The 21937-nt window shown below is 38.8% G+C and overlaps 1 protein-coding gene across 9 annotated transcripts in view; it reads left to right on the top strand.

The window, feature by feature from the left end:
- The window catches only part of POU2F1 (POU class 2 homeobox 1), a 114014-nt gene that overhangs the window by 71825 nt on the left and 20252 nt on the right, over positions 1-21937 (top strand). For 6 of the 9 annotated variants that reach the window (XM_032096196.1, XM_032096191.1, XM_032096165.1 and 3 more), the window contains 6 exons: positions 369-488; positions 2166-2345; positions 8122-8248; positions 15549-15643; positions 17906-18079; positions 21786-21927. In XM_032096196.1, coding sequence (XP_031952087.1) covers positions 369-488; positions 2166-2345; positions 8122-8248; positions 15549-15643; positions 17906-18079; positions 21786-21927 — 838 coding nt within the window. The remainder of the gene's footprint in view (positions 1-368; positions 489-2165; positions 2346-8121; positions 8249-15548; positions 15644-17905; positions 18080-21785; positions 21928-21937) is intronic. The other 3 variants (XM_032096175.1, XM_032096145.1, XM_032096200.1) reach the window with 2 other exon arrangements.

The raw sequence follows: 21937 nt of genomic DNA, 5'->3' as shown, positions 1-21937 counted from the left end.
CTCGTTCCATTGTTCAGGATTTTAGGCAATGAATAATTTTAACAACCTTCTTTTTCTTTATGGTGAAAGGTAGCGTCAGCTTCAGTTGCATGGCGTAAAATGAAATGAGACCTGAAAGTAATGTCAGAGACTTAGAGGAGACCAGAGAGTCTCTTTGTTTTGTTTAAGCTGCATTACCTACAGACGTGTTTGAGCAGTCGTAGCTGAGATGGTGGGCACACAGAGCCGTTGCTTAAACACACTCTTAAAATAAACCCAAGGGCTTTTTGTATGCAGATGAAAGATTTTTATTGTGCAGTGTTGAGATAGCAGTGTTATACATTAACATCTGTTTTACACTATAAAGAGTTGTATTTTTTTTTGACTAGTCTAAATCTAATGAAGAATCTGGGGACTCTCAGCAGCCAAGCCAGCCTTCCCAGCAGCCTTCAGTGCAGGCGGCCATACCCCAGACCCAGCTCATGCTGGCCGGAGGACAGATCACCGGGGTAAGAGTTACCCAGGGATGCTGCAGTCCCACACAGCTGTCACTGAGAGGCACTGCAATTTCCTTTAACGTAGGGAGAAACTTCAGTGGAGGTGGTGACAGAAAATATTTTCCTAAAATATTAAGCAGACTATAATATTTGGGGTTTGTCAAAAAGTATTTGCATCCAAACAGTAACGACAATGAAGAATTCTTTTTCTCTGTTCTCAGTATCCCTTTTTGATCTGCAAAGAAGTTAAAACCTGTTGTGTGTGCAAATGAGACAGTCATTGATGTCATGAAGAAGAATTAAAATTTTTTTTCAAGATTAAAATAAGGCATGGGAGAACAAGACTAAATCTTACAGCTGGGTGAAGAACAAAAATTATGGGAATTGTTAATTTTTCCTCTTCTCAAACATATTTCTTTTTAAGTAACTCTATTAGTACTTTTCTTAAGCCTGTTCAACCCTTTTGTATTAACCTACCAGTTTTGAGGGGTTTTGCAAAGCTTTGGGAGTAAATATGGCATAATTGTTGTTTTAGACTTTCTAGTGTTTCTGAATTGTTGTAAGGCTTTCAGTCATTGCAAAAAAAGAGCAAGTTTTGTGAATCAGCTAGGTTGAAGAATTTGCTTCCATATAATCAGCTTTGTAATATAAGAGTTTGTGTGTTAATAAGCTTAGGGCAGTTGCTCCAACAATGTGTTTATGATTTGAAGTGCTAGGTTAGATCAGCCCTACACTTGCATGAAATGACTTCTTAATCTCAGGCTCAATTGTTAAATCTTCTCTTATGTTAGTATGTAAATAAATACCCTATTTAGTTTTCAGTTAAGCATTGAAAGTTTTAAAAGTGAGACTGTTTCGATGTGTTGTTAAAACCTGGCATGTTTCATTATTTTTTGCATTCTCAAAAAATACTGGTTTTAATTCATGATTGTCTGCTGTAGTGAAACATTCAAAATTTCAGGCCCGTGCAGATATGGGTTGTAGTAAATATGGGCATCGAGATTCATTTACATGTAAAGGAGAGACTGCTGCCACCTGTTCCACAGAGATAATGTGTGTTTGGGAAAGGGAAGGGATGTAAAGTTGCCAACTCTATTCTATTAAAAAAAAAAAAAAAAAAGCAGATGGGGAGACTTGGAGAGAAACAAATGGAGCTCATGTTCTTTACTTATATCTTAGGGCATAATGGAAATGATGGAATATGGCAGGGATTCATGCTAATGTGAAGCAGCTGGGGTGTTATCAGTTTGTTCAGTAGCCACAGCCAGCATTCCTGCTTCACATTCATCTGGCTAATCACTTGCTGTTCTGCTGGGTGTAAATTTCCTTTCAAATCCTGGCAATACTGATTCTTTTCTTTTGCTTGCTACTTAATTGCTTTTTGCCTGAAACTCCTGGTAGAGTTGCGAAGAAGACTTAGGACCAGAGAGAGTTAGGTTCTGTAGGTTCCAGTAAGTGCAGATGTCGGCGGTTGTGCAGTTTGGTTTGTGTCAGGCCTGTGGTAGGCTGGTTCCTTCCCACACTGGGCTGAGTAGCCAGCTGTCCTTCCTTAAGGCCAGAGCCCTTGGCAGAATAGCAGAATAGTCCTAGGATTGCCTGGTTAATATCATAGTACTGAGCTATCTAATGACTTTGTAGCTGAAGTGGCTCTTCCCATTATTAATGGCTGTGTTTTCTAATTGTTTATAGCTCACGTTGACGCCAGCCCAGCAACAGTTATTGCTCCAACAGGCGCAGGCCCAGTTGCTGGCGGCTGCAGTGCAGCACTCAGCCAGTCAGCAGCACAGCGCTGCTGGTGCCACCATCTCGGCCTCTGCTGCGACGCCGATGACGCAGATCCCTCTATCTCAGCCAATACAGATTGCACAGGTGAGCCTTGAGGCTTGAGAGGGTGGAAAACAAAAGAGGTTTGACTGATTGCACCATTCGAATAAAATTTGTTGTTCCTCACTCAGTGAGTTTCTAGAGTCCTCGAGTATTGTTAGTCTTTCCTCGTGCATCTTTGGATGATGAGGTTGAAGTTTGATAGTCTTAGCAAGGAGTGTGTGCCAGCTGCTCCTCAGTTCCACTGAGCTTCAGAGTTTGTACCAGAATGAGTAGATGCTGTGTATTCTGAATTTTCCTCCTTGTAGTTAGCGTGAGAAAGGAGAAAAAGGGGTATGGAAAGATGCCCATGGAAATTGCACTTGTTGAGACCTGTGTGGATGGGAAGTGATGCCTGTGTATCACAAAGGATGTTTGTGAGGCCCAAGTGGTGCTTGTTAGAAGTAAAATGATAGAGCTGAAGAACAGCAGTTTGGCTTGACCCATTTGTGTGCTGTTTTGGCTAGGTGTTTAATGCTCAGAGTTCAATGACAAAGAATGGGCACTCCTGTGCATCTGGAGAAAAACTTGGAGAATGAGTCTGGTGTTGGAATCTGTCCAGTCTCATGGTCTGGTACTAAAGTCTTGTTAATTCTGAAGAACTGTTTGCTGTGGATGTTCTGCTTACTAGAAGCAGTAAGGAACTTCCTGGGTGCTCCAGGATTGGCTTAATTCAGTTTGGAGATTGCAGTGCCACTGTGTGCCTAGTGTATGTAGTGTGGAAAATCCTGAGACTTGTGGACAACACTAATCAAATGTGCAGCTTAGATATATTGAGTCCTACGAGTAGCGATTGTTGTGCTCATGCTGAGGTCCATCTTTCCATAGATTAAGGTTCTTGGTACATAATAACCAGTTTGATCAGTCCAGCTGTGCAAAGTGTGTGGGGTATATAATCCTCAAAGTTACTGCTTCTTAGAGTGAGCAGGTTCTTTAAGACTGTCTGATGCTTTCTGTTCAGGCTGTTTTCTCTTGCATGTAAGCGGGATGAAGTGTCTAAAAAGTGAACATGAAGTCTGATTACGGACAAGAATGGAAATGTCGCGATTGTCTGTGAAGTCCAGTGGTGAAATGTGCAATCCTTTACTGTGCTGGTCCACATAATAATAGCCTGGCTGTACTATCAGGTTTTCATTAGCTGAAGTGATGAATTTCTGTGGTGTTTGTCTAGAAGTTCTGACCTCTCTGGCTGTCCTTAGAGAGGCCAGAGTGGTGCCATCCTGTTTTTAAAAGGCCAGTGCCAATGTTGCTATGTTGATGAGATTCCTCCCAGTGAACCTCTTGTTGCATTGTGAGAAGTTATATCGCCATATAACACCTCTTTTAGCAGAGGATTCCACTTCACTGACATGACATGGAGATGACTGAAGGATGTAGCATTCAAGGAAGCTTGTAATTCTCAAGATCCTACCTTAACTTTGTTGAGACTGTCTGTAGGCACTAATACAGACAGATTTCAAGAAGAGAATGGAGATTGTCCTTGTCAAGGAAGTTGTTGGTCGTAGCTTCTAACATCTTCCCATGCATCTGTCACAGAGCTCCCATTTGATGGGATGTGAGTCTTTCAACCTAAATACAAGTAATCCATAGGCTTCTTGTCTTCCAGGTGTGCAGCTTAAGATAGCAAGGTCTGCTTCACTGAAGTGTGGTGGACTAGAATTTAATATTAACAAAATCTGTACTGTGAACTTTATGGCCTTATGTTTGTCAAATAGGCCACCGAAGCAGTGGATACCAATGGGATCTGTGTGTGAAATGTTTCTAATCCTGCTCTCCCACTCCAGTGGGAAGCTCTGAAAATGTGTGAAGCATTTACAATTACTAGTTTTGTACTGGCTTTTTCTCCAGAACTTAGAAAATCTTCAGAGAGTGTTTGAGAGGAGTTGAAAAGGTCAGGCATGTGCTGTCAAATAAGAGTTTCTGAAGGCAGCATTGTCTGATTTGTGCACGAGTGATCTAAAGGCTCTCTGAAAAATAGGATGTAGTTGCCACATGCAGAACAAATTAAAGTTGTACTTGTTTTCTGATGTTTCTAGTTACTTAAATGTTTGAATTTACAGTTAATGTCTTTTAGGATGGGTTATTTTGATACATAAATGAGCTTGGTTGAATCTTGTTATCTGCTCCTTACGATGAAAGTGCAGGGCATAAATTGTGCAGGTGTTGGATATAATTTGAGGTACTTACAGAAAACATACACCGTCTAGGTTCGTAGGTAGATAGCACCATGCTTTTTGATCCATCTTGGCAAGGATTTGTAAGCAGTGCTCAGCTTTGTTTGTGTTGCTATTGTAAACATATAGCTGATTATACAAATAGCTGAATGTTTGTTTTAATTGATGATTTTTGAATAATTGATTAGCTGGCAGGGCTCTGCAGCAGGAGGATTACCATATTTATTTTAATTAACTAATTGCAGAAGCATGAGATCTTTAATGTGCACTGCAGTTCATGTAAGGTTTCTGCTGCAGCAGCCTGGTGAGGAGCTTGTGTTGCTCCTGGGCTGCTGTGGGGTTGACACTAAACATTTGTGTATCAACTTAAGGGGTTCTTTATAAACTTCCTTGTTTTCAGGATCTATGCTCTGTATTTATATGATGTAAATCTCAAAATGACACAGATGCTTAAGTTTGTGCTGAAGCTGTAATTGGAAATAATGGCATTGAATTTAGAAATTTAGATGATTTTTTTTTTACGACAAAAAATCTTCCTCACACCAAGACATAGCACTTGACAGATTATTCTGCCGAGGTAGGATTTGGATTGTTTTGATCTTTCTAAATTGCTCGGCAGCACCAGAAGACATGCATGTCTCCCTGAAAGTCTTTGCATCTCTTTCTATGTGCTTGTGCTAGCATACAGATTTTAACACTGAGGAAGAAAGATCAGTGTAGGAAAACAGTGTCAGGTTTGTTCATGTGGTTGCTATTGGGAGATTTATTGTAATGGTATAATTAACTAAATAATAAAACTTTCCCAAGGTGGAAATAAAGTTGGATTTCAAATGCATTTGAGAGGCTGGAAGGGCTATTTAGCAGTGATTAGCCTTGGAGGTATCATTTTCATTTTGCGTTGCAGAATTATATTTCTGTATTTAAACAAGACTTAGCCAACATACCATTTACCAAGGCAGATGCACAGAATAAGATTGCTTATATCAGTTATCCCTGAGGCCTCAATTTAAAAACAGTTTTCTCATATTAAAGTGTAAGAGCCTGATGATAAGAGCTGTCATGTCTTAGCTGGGTAGCCAGTGTTATGAATATTATAGTCTTAAACAAAAAGCTCTCCTCCTTTGATCTTACAGATACACTGCCACTGTTTCTTTGTATTCTTTCTTGCCTGTAACTCCCATCTCCTGTGGGGGCTGCTTTAAATCATCTGAGATCTCTTTGGTCATCTGGGGTGATTTCATTTGTTTGCTTTTGGTGGGAGAGGTCCTTAACCTGTCTGTTCTTCCATTGATATTTTTTCTTCTGCAGTGTCTTCCCAACTCTTCCTTTTGTGTTTCTGTTTTTTCTCTTATCTACCTTTATTTTCATCCTGCAGCCTCTCTTTATTTCCTTTTCTTCCACCCAGTGTTAGCAACCTTAGTCTGCTTGCCCGGATCTTTCTATTTCTGTTTTTAACTCACATCCATTCCAGTATGAGCCCCCTCTGAGCCGGAGGGTTAGCATGATGTGCAGAGGTAACCAGCTGAGCATTGAAAATCAGTGAATAAATGAGTGGAGATCCATGTTGTGTTGAGATCAAGAAGTAAGAGGTTTTGGTAGCAGTTCTGACCAATGTGATATTAGGATATGAAATCATAAGAAACATGGAGTTCCAGGATAAAATTGGAACAGATATTTCTCTCTTTCAAGAAGGAAATTGGTCTTGATTTCATAGGAATGGTTGCATTATTTCAGAAATTTTCTGAAAGCAAACAATACTATCGACTTTAAAACCACTTTTTTGCTTATGGGCACTTTTTAAATTTTCCCATTCTCTTATGAGATGGAAGTTTCCGTTTCTTAAAGAGCATTGCTTGATCAATCCATCTGGTGTCTGTCTACCATATTATTACACTGCATGCTTTTGACTTTACAGGGCCAAGTAGCCCAAGTGATTGATGGCCAGTGTCTGTGTAATGCAGGTTAAGTAGACGTTTTCTTATAATGCGTGTCTATGGTCTCATAAATCAGTGGACTCCCTATTTTTTTTTCCCCTAGTCTTCATTTCTGACATTCCCCACCCCTCATCTCCAGAAGGAGATTGTTGCAACTTTCTGGTTAGTTTTAACAGATTTAAAATAATGTAAGGTCACAGATAACAGCATTGTGTAAGAGAGAAGTTCTCCTTGTCAGTCTGTCTTGACTTCTCATCTCTGTCTCCGCTGCTGGCAGTGAATGGTTTTTCCCATCCTCTGGCTGAGGAGGTTGTGGGAGTGCTCAGTAACCTGCATCAGTCCAGGGAGCAGCTTAAGGAGCAGCTCTTTGTTACTCTGGTTCGCTTGAACTCGAGTGTGTTTGGGGCTGTGTGAACATGAGCAGCTCCAAGCAGCCATACCGGGCACTGTTTCTGGCACCGCTGCACCTGCACAGGGTTTCTCTGCAAATGGGTACCTGAATAATAACTTCTCTGAAACAGAGCTTTGGGAGAGTCTTCTTGGCTGCTTGGTTTCGCTTGTTTATTGGGAGGTTGCAAGTGTGGGAACTATTTCATTCAGGCTTTTATCCACCTCTTGGTGAGTATGTTGAAACAGGTTCTTCCTGGGAAGATGGAAAAATCCGACACGCGTGTTTAGATCGTTTTCATGGATTACCACTGTTATGTTGGCTGACTTTGCAGTGTGTTTTTTAAATTTCAGTTGCTCTTGTTATTGTCCTGTTTGGAGATGAAAAGGAAAAAGGCTAGTTAGGGAGAACAATATTTTTAAGCAGTTCTTTATGTTTTCATTCTCCAGCTAAATGTCAAGTTGAAGCATTTTTCTTGAAAACTCAGTTTCTCAGAGATTAACATTTTACATTGAGACCAGTCATTTAATTATAGAAAATTAATAGTCCTGAATGGTTTAAATACATAAAAGTAGGGTTCTCCAATAATGCAGTGTTTTGGATTATTCCTTTTAACCTTTAATTATAGTCATATCTATTAAGCTTATTGTAATTTGTTTCAGAACAAATCAAATATATTTACTTATTGAGTTAGCTACTTTCTGAAATTTGAACTGAACAGAGTGCAAACAAGGAATCCATAGCATTTTGCTTTCCTGTTGTTGATTCAAATGGTAATTGCAAGCTGTGTTACAAAAAAAAAAAAACCTCCCAGCTAATATGCTTGATTTGTAGCAGAGTTCCATCCTCAAAAAATAAGTTTGCAAAATCTGTGTGCTGATAAGTTTAATGTATTTGAAAACTCCTGAATTTTGGGGGAAAGGGAGATTGATTTGTTTGTTTGTTTTCTTTTGTTTTGATTTTAAAGCAGAACAGTGCTGGATATACTTTGCTGGTTTATTTAGTAAATAACTTTGGTTTTATGAACGAGAGTGATATTCAAATTGCCATTCTAAAGGATGTTCAGTAGCAGGACTGCTGTGTTTGACATCCACTTTTACCTCTAAATGTTAGAGCATAACTGGCTGATAGGAAATCTTATATTGGGAATCATTGCTGACTGAAATGTCTAACACACAGCTCTTTCTTTTCTTTTTTCTTTTTTTTTCTTTTTCTTTTTTTTTCTTTTTTCCATTTTTTTTGTCTTCTCTCTCTTTTTTTTTTTTTCCCCTTCCCGTTTCCTTAAGGATTTGCAGCACTTGCAGCAGCTTCAGCAGCAGAATCTCAACCTGCAACAGTTTGTGTTGGTGCATCCAACAACCAACTTGCAGCCAGCACAGTTCATCATCTCACAAACGCCGCAGGGGCAGCAGGGTAAGTGCTCCTTGCCAGAAAAGCAAATCATACATGGCTTTTTTAGGGGACAAAGTGAAACTCAGGTGGTTCATACCAATGCCCAGCCATCTCCCAAGCAGTGGCTTCCAGCCAGCTTTTCCCCCCTGGTTTTATATCCTAAGGATGAGACCACATGGTGTGGAATATCCCTTTGGCCAGTTTGGGTCAGCTGTCCTGGCTCTGTCCCCCACCAGCTTCTTGTGCCTCCCAGCCTGCTTGCTGGTGCATTGTGTGAGAAGCTGAAAAGTCCTTGACTCTGTAAATACTGCTTGGCATTAAGTGAAACATAAGTGTGTTATCAACATTGTTTTCATCCAAAATCCAACCACAGCACTGTACCAGCTATTAAGAAGAAAATTACCTCTTCTCTCGGTCAAAACCAGGACAGACTGGAAAAAGATTACAAAACCAAAAGTCCATGTGGGAGTCTGGAGAAGTACTTAAGCCTAAAGAGGGTACAATGAATGTTGTCATAAACTGAAATAGTAATTAACACCTTGGGAAAAGAGCTAGAATGCTGGATTTGTGTAACAGCACTTAAAATAATATTTTGGCAATGCATGGGGTATGACTTGCATGCCAAAGACAAACAAGGCAGTGGTAGGTGGTGGTGTGTCAGAGCAGTTAAGATGTTGTACAGCAGCTTTGTTCTGAGGACTGATGTGTTCAGGCTGCCATGCATCACGGTGCTGATTGCACCCCATTTGTTGATGCCCACGGAAAACTGCATTTAGCCATGGCTTCTTATGCTGATATACTCCAATGGTCTTTTTTCCCCCCTTTCTCTTCTACATGAACTCTACTCAGTTGTTCAGGTCTGGTAATCCAAAGATTCTTGCTCAGAAGGCAAATCCTGTTATGCTTGAAGAGTCCTGCAGAGCTTGGCTGTCCTATAAAGCAGCTCTTTGCACCTCATTTTCTTCTGTTCCTTTCAATTCTTTCATGCATCATTCCTTCTTACATGCTATGACTTGGATAGAACTGGCTTTCCGTTACACTGAAGGGCTCTTACTGTCTGAATGCTCTCACATTTGAATAAAGGGTTAGTCAAAATTAACTTCCTTTTAATAGGACTTGATTTAGGAGTGATTTTATACCAGCACTGGTAGAAAATGGCTTAAAGGCTAGTTATGGAAGCATTTAGTGATGTGTACTTACTGTTTTCTTAAAATGAAGCAGAACTTGTAAACTTAACATATTGTACTAGAAGAAATCAAACCACTAAAATTTAGTTCAAGAATTCTTTAAAATAGGTGCTTGGTGTTTTTTTGGTGTTTTTTTTTGTTTGTTTTTAAAATAAAATCTTTTAAGAAAACCGCAAGCACAAAAGCACTGTTTTGAAAAACTCATTGGTATTGATGTCTGCCTACATTTTTCAACTAAATTCTGCTGGTTTTCTAAAATATCTCTGAAGATGCTTTACAAAAAGGAAAACTAAGAGTAGCAAATAGTATTCATCTCCCAAAAAGAGTTGTTTGCATTACAGAAAAGAAGCAAGGCTTTCTTGTTTGTTTAAAATCTCTGAAGTAGAATAAGTACTAGATGAGATTTTCATAGTACCTTTTCCAGAGGCCATCACTGCAAAATTATTTCTTCAGTACAATTTAAGACCTGCATATTGCTGTCATCAGTGACGCAGTGTAGCTAGAGACATCATGTTTTACTGGTAATGGGCAGCCTGGACAACTGAATAGCTCAAAAACGTAGGAAGATTTATATGCTGAATTGTGACCATAGGCCATTAGTGTGTGACAACCTTCCAAACTGAAATGCTTGAATAGATCTCATTTTCTTCATGAGCACTCAATGATAAAGCAACATGTGTGTCATAATACCCCTTATATCACTTTCTGATATGGTTTTTTTGCAGTATTTCATGGTTATTGTTAGACGATCTCAAACAGTACATTATTATTTATGAGAAAGATTGAGAAAGTGTGTATTTTTATTTTGTTATTTGCTGTTGCAGCTGACTTTTCCATGTTGTTCTTGTCCTATTGCTCCATTAGTCAACTTCATAAAATAATAAATGTTCTGAAAAAACTAGCATAGAGTTTTCTTCAAAACCAATGGCATTCTAATTTTTTTTTTGATGCTTCATTGGTACTGCATGGAGATTTATATATGTACACATTTGATAACTAACATGAAAATTCAGATTTGTGTATAGCTTATGTATTCTGGAAGAAATTTCTTGCTTTACAGACTACGCTACATATTTTGTGTATGCCATGTAGTCATGTAAATGAGAAACACTGTTTTTAAAATGAGAAGAGTTTTGAGGGAAACAAGTGAAGAATAGTGACACTAAACAAGATTGTAGAAGATGTAAACACTTGGTGAAGAAAAGTGTTTTACTTGAAGAGGCAGAGGGGTACAGAGCACTGCAGTTATCAGCAATTGTATTTAGATTCTTAAAGGGGTTCAACTTCATGACCTGAGATCTGACTTCTGAAAAAATTTAGGAAATTCAATACCTAAAATATTAATCAACAGTCAGGATGTTATTTTACTGTCTTTCTTCAACACACACATTATAGCTCCCAGCAGCAGATAGGAAATTTTCCCTATAAATCCACTATCATATGTCTAATATAGTCACCTTTTTCCACATGATTTCTGGCTATTTAGGGGTTTATATGAAACAAATTTTAAAGTTCCCATTTTTCATGCCTGGTAATTGTTAACATCATAACTGAAGGCATTGTTTCAAGCCTCAGCAGATATGCAGAAGATTGAATGGAAATAGAAATTTAGAACGTTTTCTTATTCAGAGCAACTGTTGTTCATATTATTGTTAAAGTCACCAGCAGGAATGTAGCACCTTGTAATGTCTTTATACCTCTTGTATCTGTTCTTGTATCTAATAGAGCCGTCTCTAGAATAATCAATTTAACATCCCTTACTACAATTAGAACTGCTTCTTAAAAATATTACCCTCATCAGGCGACTGTTCATCTTTTTACTCGTGAGATATTGCTAAAAAAATCTTATCAGTAAAAATCTGAATGGAGGGGGAAATGGTGCTGCATTTAGTGTAAATTAATATTGTAAACAGGAGTTGTCGAGATCTAAGAGTGTGTCACAATGAGTTTTAGAAATAGTACTTAAAAAGAAAATATCCAGAAAAGCAAAGGTGGAAGACAAGCTTCTGATTAGCTTTAAACATTGAAACTGGGTCTACCTATTCTCAAGTTAATGCTATTTATTATTAAAGACTGTCTTAGTGATTTCATTTTTTTTATTGTTAAGTTGCCTGGGATGATGATAGCAGGCCAGATCCAGTCCTGTTTTCTTCTTTCATATGTGTTATACAGACTTTGAGACCTCACTCATGTGAAAGCTGTTGTAAATGGCTTTGTCTTGCAAGCTAACTTTTAGTGAGAGGACGAACAGCTTTGGCAGAGATAAAGCAGTCAAGTTCTTACATGAAAAAACTCACTCTTTTGGGAGATCAGTTTGGGATGAATTATGTATTATGCTTCTGGGCCAACTTTTTAAAAATTATGCTGAAAAAGCCTGTGCTTGAATGTTTGTTTTATCTTTTGTTTAATTTTAGATAGAACTGAACCCCAGATCAGTCCTTGGGGACTGTTGGCTGGCAGGAAGAGTTTTTTGACTTGGACCATTATTCATGCTACTCTTAGACATTACAGGAAAAATCCTGAATGATGATAGATATATTTACTTTAAGTATTAAAAAAGAAATTAAGTGCTTCCAAACTATCATACTTTTGCATAGGTCCGTATCTGCCTCTATGCAATTATTCTTTTAGAGTGTCACGTAGGTGATTTGTGTGCCATATTTAATGCAATAATACCACTGTGCTCTCAAAACCCAGGGCAGAGGGTTAGGAATACAACCTCTGTAAAGTACACAAGTACAATATCAGCTTCTGTAGGTACAAAAAAATCAGGTGGGTTGGAAGGGACCTGTAGAGAGCAGGTAGAATTGTTCTAAGCAGGTCCAATTATAGGAGGCATTCAGCGCCTCAGCCAGTTGAATCGAATGTGTCCAAGGATGGAGTTTCTGCAACATTTTCAAGTACCTGCCCCAATAGTTGACTGCTATCATGTTTAAAAAAAAAAAAATTCTTTTCCTATATCTAGTTGGAGTTTTCCATGTTCCAATATCCACTGCATCTCATTGCAGTGTATCCTTGAGAAGAGTCCATTTCTGTCTTTGAAGAAAGCAGTAGGATCTCACCTTAGTCTTATCAGGCTGAACAAATCAGCTCACTTACCTGCTCCAGCTTGTTAGCCGCCCTGGTGGACCTTCGATGTACAAAATCCAGGATGTCTTTGTGCCTTGTACTGGGAAACCCAAAGCTGACAGCAGGACTTCAGCTGTGGTGTCACAGGTGCCAAATGAAGGGGGAGAAGCACAACCCTTGAGTTGCTGGCTGCACTCCTGTGAGTACAGCCCAGGATGTGGTTGGCTGTCTATTGCAAAGGCACACTGCTCATGGTCATCATATTGTCCTCTAGGACCCCCAGGACTTTTTCCTGTGGGACTGCTTTCCAGCCAGCCAGTGCCGACCCTCTATTGCTGCACAGGGTAATTCCAGCCCCCATGAAGAACTTGCATTTTCCTGCATTGATTTTCATGAGGTTCCGTTTGTCCAGACCCTGACTTCTGGCCTGTTGACCACTTCCCCATATTTGGTATTGTCCACAAACTTGCTGAGAATATATGTTGTCCCATCAGCCTTCTTGGTAATAAAGATGTTAAGCAGTATTGGTGCCAGTATGAGTCTGTGGAAACAGCATTGTTTGAAATGCCAGTATCTCAGCAGGGGCCTGAGAGGTGTGGGTTTGCTTAGAAAAGGCAGTGCTATGGGCTCTATAAGTTAATTCACTGAAGTTACTTTGGACCTCAGTGGTTTCTTCTCAGAAGAGAGATGAAGGAGAAGTTTAGACTGGTGCAAGTCATATCTGAAAAGAACACAACTGCAGCTGCCCCCCCATGAGAGCCAAGGACTGCCCAAGGTGTGTGCATGGCAACTGCCTGAAAGAGCTGTAATCAGGGAGAGAGACACGTTGCCAAAACAGCCCAGCTGCTTTCCCCATCCCCTCACCACTGCTTCAGTCAGCTGCAGGTTGAACTGACTTGTTCTGTCTCCAGTTTCTGCCTGAGACACCTTGTGTCAGCACCTCTTACTTAGGATAAAATTATCTAAAAATACAGTAGATTAAATGTGTTCAGATTATTTTATACTGATAATTCCGTGATAATTATTTCAGACCATGTGAGTGAGAATAAAATTAGGAAGAGTGTAGTCATCTTGTGTTTGTGTTCTTTAGCAAAATTGTTAGTGCCAGAAAAACATCCTCTGGGATTTTTCTGGGGGCAAAAATTCACAAGAGGCCTGTCCTAATTACTCTGATTGCAGTTGTAAGACAAGTCAGTAACTTGTAATCAATGGTGTTAACAGTGGACTAGAACTCAAATGTCATCACTGTCAGCTGCCTGTTTTTTGTTTCATTGTTGGTCAGCCACTCCATGGTGACAGTGTGATGGGTTTGCCCCTTTCTCTTTCAAGCTGTCAGTTTAAATTCACTGTCACTGAGTGCAGGTCAAAAACTCTTCACTTAGAGGTGAACTGTTCACTAATTAATATTTAGATCTGGGCAGCTAAAATCATCTTTCAAGTGAACAAATATTTGCATTGTAAGAAGCAATATGTAGCTGTAGTAGGTGGCTGTCTTGGAAGTTCCTTGAGCAGCACTGTTCCCTCACTGTGGCTTTTCAAAAACACAGCTGGAACACATTGATTTTGTGGTGCAAAGCAAATTTCCATCGTTGTCTCTGCTGTGCCATTATGTTACATAAGCAGCTGGCTGCATTCTGTAGGTCCTGAGCATTTTCGTAGCAACACATTCTGTTTAAAATACATATTCAGCTCTTTGTTAAACAAAACTCAAGTGTCACTGTCAGATGATAGTTCTTCTGTACTTGTGTATCCCTTACTGAGGGTACGTTTTCTCCTTCTTAACCATTGTAATCCCTCTTTTCATGTCTCTTAGGGTCTTAACCTCGCATAAACCATCCAGTTCCTCACTCAGTATTTGTCAAGTCCTAAATTCTGTTTCCCCTGCCTTTATTCTGCTAAGAGGTAGATCAGTCAGCTGATGATGTTGAATTTAAGTGGTACATAGTTGGTGGTGGCATAGCAGTCCATCCATCTGTTGTTCCCCCCTGGTTTTAGGGACTAGGTATGTTGAAGTGTAAGTTTAATTAGTCAGGTTCTTAAATTATTATAGTGGAAATTCATAGTTGTAGCCAGGAGGTACCTAAAAAATAACAGTTAATATTTTTCACAGTAAGTTTGAGCAATTTGACTAACTGTAGGTATATTTTTGTCAAGATTCCATCCCTTAAAAGTAGGTAATTTTTGTATTAGAAATAAATACAAAAAAAAAAATTAGATAGCTTCTAGTTAAAATATTTAGATGCAGGCATCTCAATTTCCTCAGAGATTTAATAAACTACACAAAAGTGGACTGTAAGAGAATTTATTCATAGATTGACAGCATAGTATACATATTGGTTCTATCAGTTGCAACTGTTCTTTGATCTTGTTACCTTTTCATAGTAGCAGGGTTTTCCTGTGTTCAGTGTAGTGTTTATTCTATTAGTTAAAATTGAGCTGTGTTCAGTATCTTACCTAAACTTTAATTCCAATTACTTTTCCAAAAGATTCCTACTTTATTTGACCCAGGAGGGAATTATCTAGACTTTTTGTGTCTTCTGGTGTGTTCTGCTTAAGTTTGCCAGAAAGTTTCCTCCTTGTTAGGCAGTTGGCATAGGGCGTTTCAGAGAGGAAGGAGGGTGATCAATAAGCCAAATTTGTGGGTTTGATTAGTATTCAGTTGTTGAATTTGATCTCATTGGTGCTCAGTATTTTTGTGTGGCTCCGCAATTCTTGGTCAGCTGTTGGTTACCAGAAGGGGTGTATCCAAAACCTGAGTGCTGAAAGGGGCAGCGAATGATTCCTGCACCCAGAACTGGGATGGCCTAGATCTTTAGCAACTCTTTCTGCAGAGGGGACTTACACACACTTCTCCCTTCTGTCACCACTTATACTTCAGGAAAATGCAAGGGGATTTTGAGCCGAAAACTCCAAAGTCTGAAGATATCTATGCAGGGATGAAATGAAAGCTCACATCTCAGGGGTTTTTTGTAGCTTTCCATCATTTGGCAAGAGCCTCATTTTACCTCATTTCGTGTTTGAGTGTTTTTAAACGACAAACCAAACGCACACTTTTCTCTCTCCAGGTCTCCTGCAAGCGCAGAATCTCTTAACGCAACTACCTCAGCAAAGCCAAGCCAACCTCCTGCAGTCTCAGCCAAGCATCACCCTTGCCTCGCAGGTCAGGCTTATTCCTACACTTCATGAGTTGCTTTGAGGGGATTTAAACTATGGCAAGTGAATGGACCCTTTGTATTAGTTACCTGAATAGATGTTGTAGCTATAATAGTGAATTTGTCTTTCTAGATAGTTCAGGTTTGTAGCTCCCACCCCAGTGTGTCTCTTTTCAGGCTTTAATGTTCTAAAGTGGATTTTTAGCTGGAAATTTTCATGATTGATACCTTGAGTTAATGGCACTAGAGCATTGTTTGATTTCCTTTAAGGTTTTCTTGGAAATTCAGAGGAGCAAGGTATGAGCTACCTAAAAAGCTCCAAAGGAGATTACTGACAAGTACCTTTCTGAAGATTGCAGTGGCAATCTATCTTTATTTTAGTGTAGTTGTTCTGCTATCACTGCCAAGTCATTGCCAGTCTTACCAGTTACCGTCTGTGAAAGTAAAAAAAAGATTGTTACAAATTAAATATTCAAATATTCTGATAGATGTATATTAAAATATTAGAGCTCTGTGATTAAGCTTTCAGACTATAAGAAAAGCAATTTTAAGGTTGCATGTGCCTGTAAATTTAGTTGTGCTTGGCTCTGGGTTTTACTGTGCAGTTTAGTTTCATGGCTTCATGCTGTTTCTCAAATATCATGTAATATCACACAGTATCTTCCTGCCACCTTGGTTACGTATAAGAATTTTCCAGTCTGCAATAAGGTGCCTGAGTCTATCAGAGTCTTTGAAAACTACATTTTCTATTATACACCTCTAGTATTTTTCATGCATCATGTGGAAAATGGAAGTTGTCTCACCTCTAGTTCATACCTCAGCTAGCAGCATGATTCCCCACTAAAGATTATTCTTGGTTTAAAAAAAAAAAAATTAAAACTACTAAGAAAGAATAAATTATACAAAGTGGGTGAAATTAGTGAAGACATATTGCAGTAATTACCTACTATGATTAATGTAAATTTAAAAATATTAAAAACCTGTAAGTGCGACACATGTATCTGCAATCCTAGAAAGGTCATATATGATTACATTATTTCTCAAGTAATGGAATTACAGATCTTGACCTCCCTCTACCATCTGCTGTGCACTGCAAAACACTGCACTAACCCAGGACAAAACAGAAGGAGTTATGCAAAGACTGAGCTATATGTAGGCCGTTCCTTTTAGAAGAGCCTTTTCTGAACCTTTGCATAGACTTTGCATAATACTGTAGTGCTGCCTGGACTTGAGGCTGTTCTTATTTGCCCTGAAGGAGTCCAGAGTTTCAGAACTGGGCACAGGACATAGAGGCATGAAATCACCTTTACTCTGGAGAGCCACAGCTAAACTGGCTAGAATTTAACTGGAGTAAATGATTTGTCTCTTCATCCTCAGCTCATCATGGCATGTAAGGAGGTAGAGCTTTGCACTAAAAATGTGTTTCTGGTGTTTGTGTTGCACTTAAAGCCTGAACTGTGCAATACCAGGTCTAAATATATTTTATTCACCTGTGAACATTTTCCAAGATGCTAATTTTTTTCCACATATTTATGGTAGTTGCAAAATGCTCTAGCATGCCAATGTTCAGGAACAGTCAACCTTCCATGGACTTCCTGAAAAATTACCCTTTATATAGAAGAAAAGTGTGACCTAAAATGAATTATTTTCTGCAGATTGCCTTTGCTTAATTTCTTGTATCACCAGTATGTTCATTCTTATTGTTGCAACTATCAACAGAAGGCTTAGAGGTAAATCTAGTTTTTTCTTGCTGAAGAGTTGAGTCAGTCACAAGAGATGGTATTGGAGGGAACTTGCTATGTTTGCTGCATCTGTACATGCACAGTCTTCCAGGATTAAATAGGAGGCTTGAATGTTCTGCACTGGTGAAAATCTGCCACCTGACCAGTAGATGCAATTTTAAATTTTTTTAAAGGGATGAATGCCAAGGTGTCTATAAGTGATAGAAGTATATCATGTAGAGTATGTTCAGTGTTGTTTGAGCAGCGTCTGCAGCAAGCGAAAGTTGTTGGCTACCATTGAACATCTCTTACTTTGCTTTAATTGGTTATGACAGAACCTTTAAAAGCCTGTCATGCTATTATAGTTTTCTGGATCGTCATTGCACGTTCTGGAGAGGAACATAAATAAATTGGAGAAACTTCCAGATTGCAGGAAATAGCCAATTCACTGACCCTTCTCACAAGAACATCACATACCTTTTTGGAATTTAATTTCTGTTGATTATCCTCTTAAGTCTGATTTTCATCTTTCCCTTGCTGTCTCAATAGCCAGCAACCCCAACACGCACAATAGCAGCGACCCCCGTTCAGGCACTTCCACAGAGCCAGTCAACACCAAAGCGAATCGACACTCCCAGCTTGGAGGAGCCCAGTGACCTTGAGGAGCTTGAGCAGTTTGCCAAGACTTTCAAACAAAGACGGATCAAACTTGGATTCACTCAGGTGAGACTGCGTACCTTAGTGCCTGCCAGTGTGGAACCTGAGGTCTCATCTTTCAAGTCTGGAGGGAGACTACAATTCCATCATTTCCTAGGAGAACCTGCTTAAATAGGGTTATGCTCTGGCCTTTATGTAGGGGATTTCTAAGAAATAACAGAAAAAGCCATACATCCATCTTACTTCCCTGTTGGTTTTAAAGCATAGCCATTTTCCCAGCAGGGGAAAACGTGCATTTACCAGCTCCAGATGTCATTGCATGTGCACTATTCATTCTGTAGGATGTGACATGAATGGGACAAAGCACTTTAAAGCTGCCTTCAGAAGTACAAAGTTCCAAAAATCATACGGTACAATTAACTGCTCTGTGTGTTTAAAAAGTATATCACATTTGTGCAGTTGCTTTGGATGTCAAAGGGTTTTTATCTCTCAAGCGTATTTTCCTATTAAACATCAATGATTTCTGTATTTAATGCTTTTGCTAAGGTTCCTAAACAAAACCTGAAAGGACTGTTGCCTTTGAAGTTTTCTCCCTACAAGGGTGAACTGGAGTTGTGGTTTGTTTTGGTTTGTTTAAAAGCTCAGAAATACCCGTAGAGCAGAAGAAAAGTAATCTTGAACATAGTAAAAGTGGTTGAATGAAGTCTACAATTAAAAGTACAAAGTGCATTTATATGTTCCATTATTCTGTTGAAAGGAACTTGGTTCCAGGAGTCCTTTCTTATTAATATCAGAATTATTTTTTTCCCCTGCAAAATTAAAATCTCTCTCCAGGTAAACAATTAATTTTGGCAGGAGTCTGCGGTTAAGCATAAGCATGTCTTTACTAGAAGAAAGAGCATGCAAAAATCAAAGTATTTAAAAGTCTGAGCTCAGAGCAGTCAATTCAACATATGTCCCCCCAGAATAAGTAAATCTACTCTAGCTGAAAGTATGTGCTGAAGTCAGATTTATTTTTCTGGCAAAGTCCTAAATTGAAAAATCAAAGTTCATAATGAAAGTTCCTGGCAGCATCTTAATTATAAGCCAAGAACAGAATGTTCTTAGTCAAATGAAGTGCATTTTGCTGGCATGTATGCCTTCTTCCCTCCCTTCTTTCCACTAGAGGGAGGCACAGAAATACAAGTGATGGACACACACAAAAGCTCGAATAGAGCAGCAGAGAATAGGGTAAAATACAATAGCTTCCCTATACCCTGACTGAGGAGGTTCGTGTAGATCTCTCATTATTATGTTTAATCTGCCCTGCTGTGAGATGATTATAAAGGCTCAGCTAGACTTTTAAAGTTATGCGTTAACCTTTCTTTATTGACCCTGTTATGAATTTTCATGGTGAGGAAAAATGAACACAACTGCTCAGATTTACATTTCAGTATTTGCTTTTCAGATTAAAAAAGGGGAATCTTGAGAATGTGATAAAATTACATTTGGTCGTTCCTATCCTACTCTGAGTTTGTATGTGTGTAATTAGGCTGTTCTAATAACTTCAACCTAATTGCATAATTGGATGATAATTAGAGACCCTGATTACGTTGGTTTCCTATAGTTGGATAAATAGACTGCCTTTCAGAGGATGAAAGAAATTTATTTCCAGCAGTACTGTAAGCTTTTTCAGACTCACGCCACCCCTGCCTTTCAAAAATAATTGTAAGATTTAGTTTGCATTGCAAACTAATCACTTACTACATTCTGTTGTGTGAACCATAAAACAGGTTTTGAATTTCAGCAGTTCTGTCTCTTCTCCCACACTGAAATGTGGGTGATGCATTTAAATCCTTTTGTTTGTTTTCCTTAAAAATACCTCCATGTTTGACATACAGGGACACAATGAGCAAACTGCACCTTAGCATCATTTCAGGCCTGGGACTAATTGTTCAGTACAGATTCCAGCTACGTGAGTGAACATTTTAGACAATATTATTTTTATTCTGTGAAAGGTATTGTCTCTGCTAGACCATCTGAGCTTCTTAACAGACCGATACGCACAACAATGATGTACCTTTTAATCAGTTTCAGTTCATTACCAGAGCTTCAGTCAACCTGCAGAGTAGATCAGATGTGTATACAGTGCCTTTATACTCTATTCCATCCTATCTGTGGGCCATCCCGATATATAAAATTCTCATCCCAGTATGTAAATTCCCTTGCCTACAGCTGAAATGCTGCCACCTTTTGGCATTGACAAAGAAATGGTTAACTATTCATTTTAAATCAGATGGCAAATGTTAGTAAGAACAACAAAAATCCAGAATTAAATTTAGTTGGGGGACTGGAGCAAATTTCATAACTCTTTCCTGCCAGACATAAATCAACTTATCTCTAAAATGGTTTACATAGCCAGGTTTTCTTCTTCATAAACCCAGAAGAGCATCCACGTTACTCCTCTTGGAATGATTTATGAGTTTTAAAATGCACAGGATCCTGGCATATGAGTAGAGGCATAAATGTGAGTTCCCACGTGTTTCCTCTGATTGAAGGGCACACAGACCAATTGTTCTGGTCCTCTACTAGGAAGGAAATTGTTTTCTTTGCTCAACCTACACAATTTACTAAGCTTCCCAAAGATTGTTTTCTTCCTGGCTTGTGTGTGGCCACTCTGCATGCTGTCAGTGTACTCATACCCAGCTGTGGTTGTGGAGCTGACCTCAAAGAAAAGCAAGCTTTACGCCCAATCCAACTAACCCATTCACAATTAAACTCCACTAACTGTGCTCCAGCTTTTCAGCCTCTTCTTCCAGACTTCTCATACTTTGTTTTGTGCTAAAATAAAAAGCTTAATAAAGCTGCTTTAGACTGAATAGTATACTTGAAATATAAGTGCATTTTTTTTTTCAAAGGGCAGGACCTTCCAGCTTCAAAACAAAGCATGAAAATATTATGGTGTTTTTAATGGCCACAATCAAGAATGGATTGATTATTTTTTTAAACACCACTTTCCAAGCGTTTACTACATAGCTATATAATATATAAATATACATTAGGATAAGCAGAATGTCTGATAGCTAGCTAAAACTGAGTTTAAAAAGCAATAATAGATGTAAAAAGATGATCATCTGCCTGTAAATCTCCTGGATAGCTTTCTGGCAGATGGGTAATGATAGTCAAGACTGCTGTTAATCATTATTTGAAATGGTTCAACTTCTTGTCTGCTTTGAAATTTGTATCTGTTGGGGATAAATTTGGTTTGAACCTCAGAAGACACTAACAGTTCAGATAAGAATATCTATTAATTTTATCTATTATACATCTATTTAAATGTGATGTATGTTTGCAGACATCTTTTCTAGAGTATTTTCTACAAATTTGAGAACGTGAATTCATTGCGTTTCTGCTTATTTGAATGTTTCTTCTTTGGTGTGAAATATGCAGAAAAACTTAAATCTGCTCCTAAAGAGAGCTTGGCCTTTATTTATTTTAAAGAACTAAGAAAATGTTACGAGTTATTCAGTAGAATGTGCTGCTCAGTGATAATGCTAAGAAGACAAAGCATCAGGGATTTCCTGGAAAGAGTTGCACGGTTGAACTGACTGAGGTTTGACATTTCTTTATGATTATTGCTTTAGCATGAGTCTTGGTAGCGCTGAGAAAGCCTCTGTGAAACTGAAATCCCACACAGCAGTGGAGTCACCAAGGGAACACCAGAATGTGACAGGATTCCTTGCTTTGGAAGTGCCTATGTCAGTGAATCCCTTTTTTCTCTTTCTTTGTCCAGGGTGATGTTGGGCTCGCTATGGGCAAACTCTATGGAAATGACTTCAGCCAAACTACCATCTCTCGCTTTGAAGCCTTGAACCTCAGCTTTAAGAACATGTGCAAGTTAAAGCCACTTCTGGAAAAGTGGCTCAATGATGCAGGTGAATGAGT

Source organism: Corvus moneduloides, chromosome 2 (assembly GCF_009650955.1).
Source record: "Corvus moneduloides isolate bCorMon1 chromosome 2, bCorMon1.pri, whole genome shotgun sequence".
Lineage (NCBI taxonomy): Eukaryota > Metazoa > Chordata > Aves > Passeriformes > Corvidae > Corvus > Corvus moneduloides.
The sequence above is the reverse complement of the archived record's forward strand: the minus strand, read 5'-3'. Positions and strand labels throughout refer to the sequence as shown.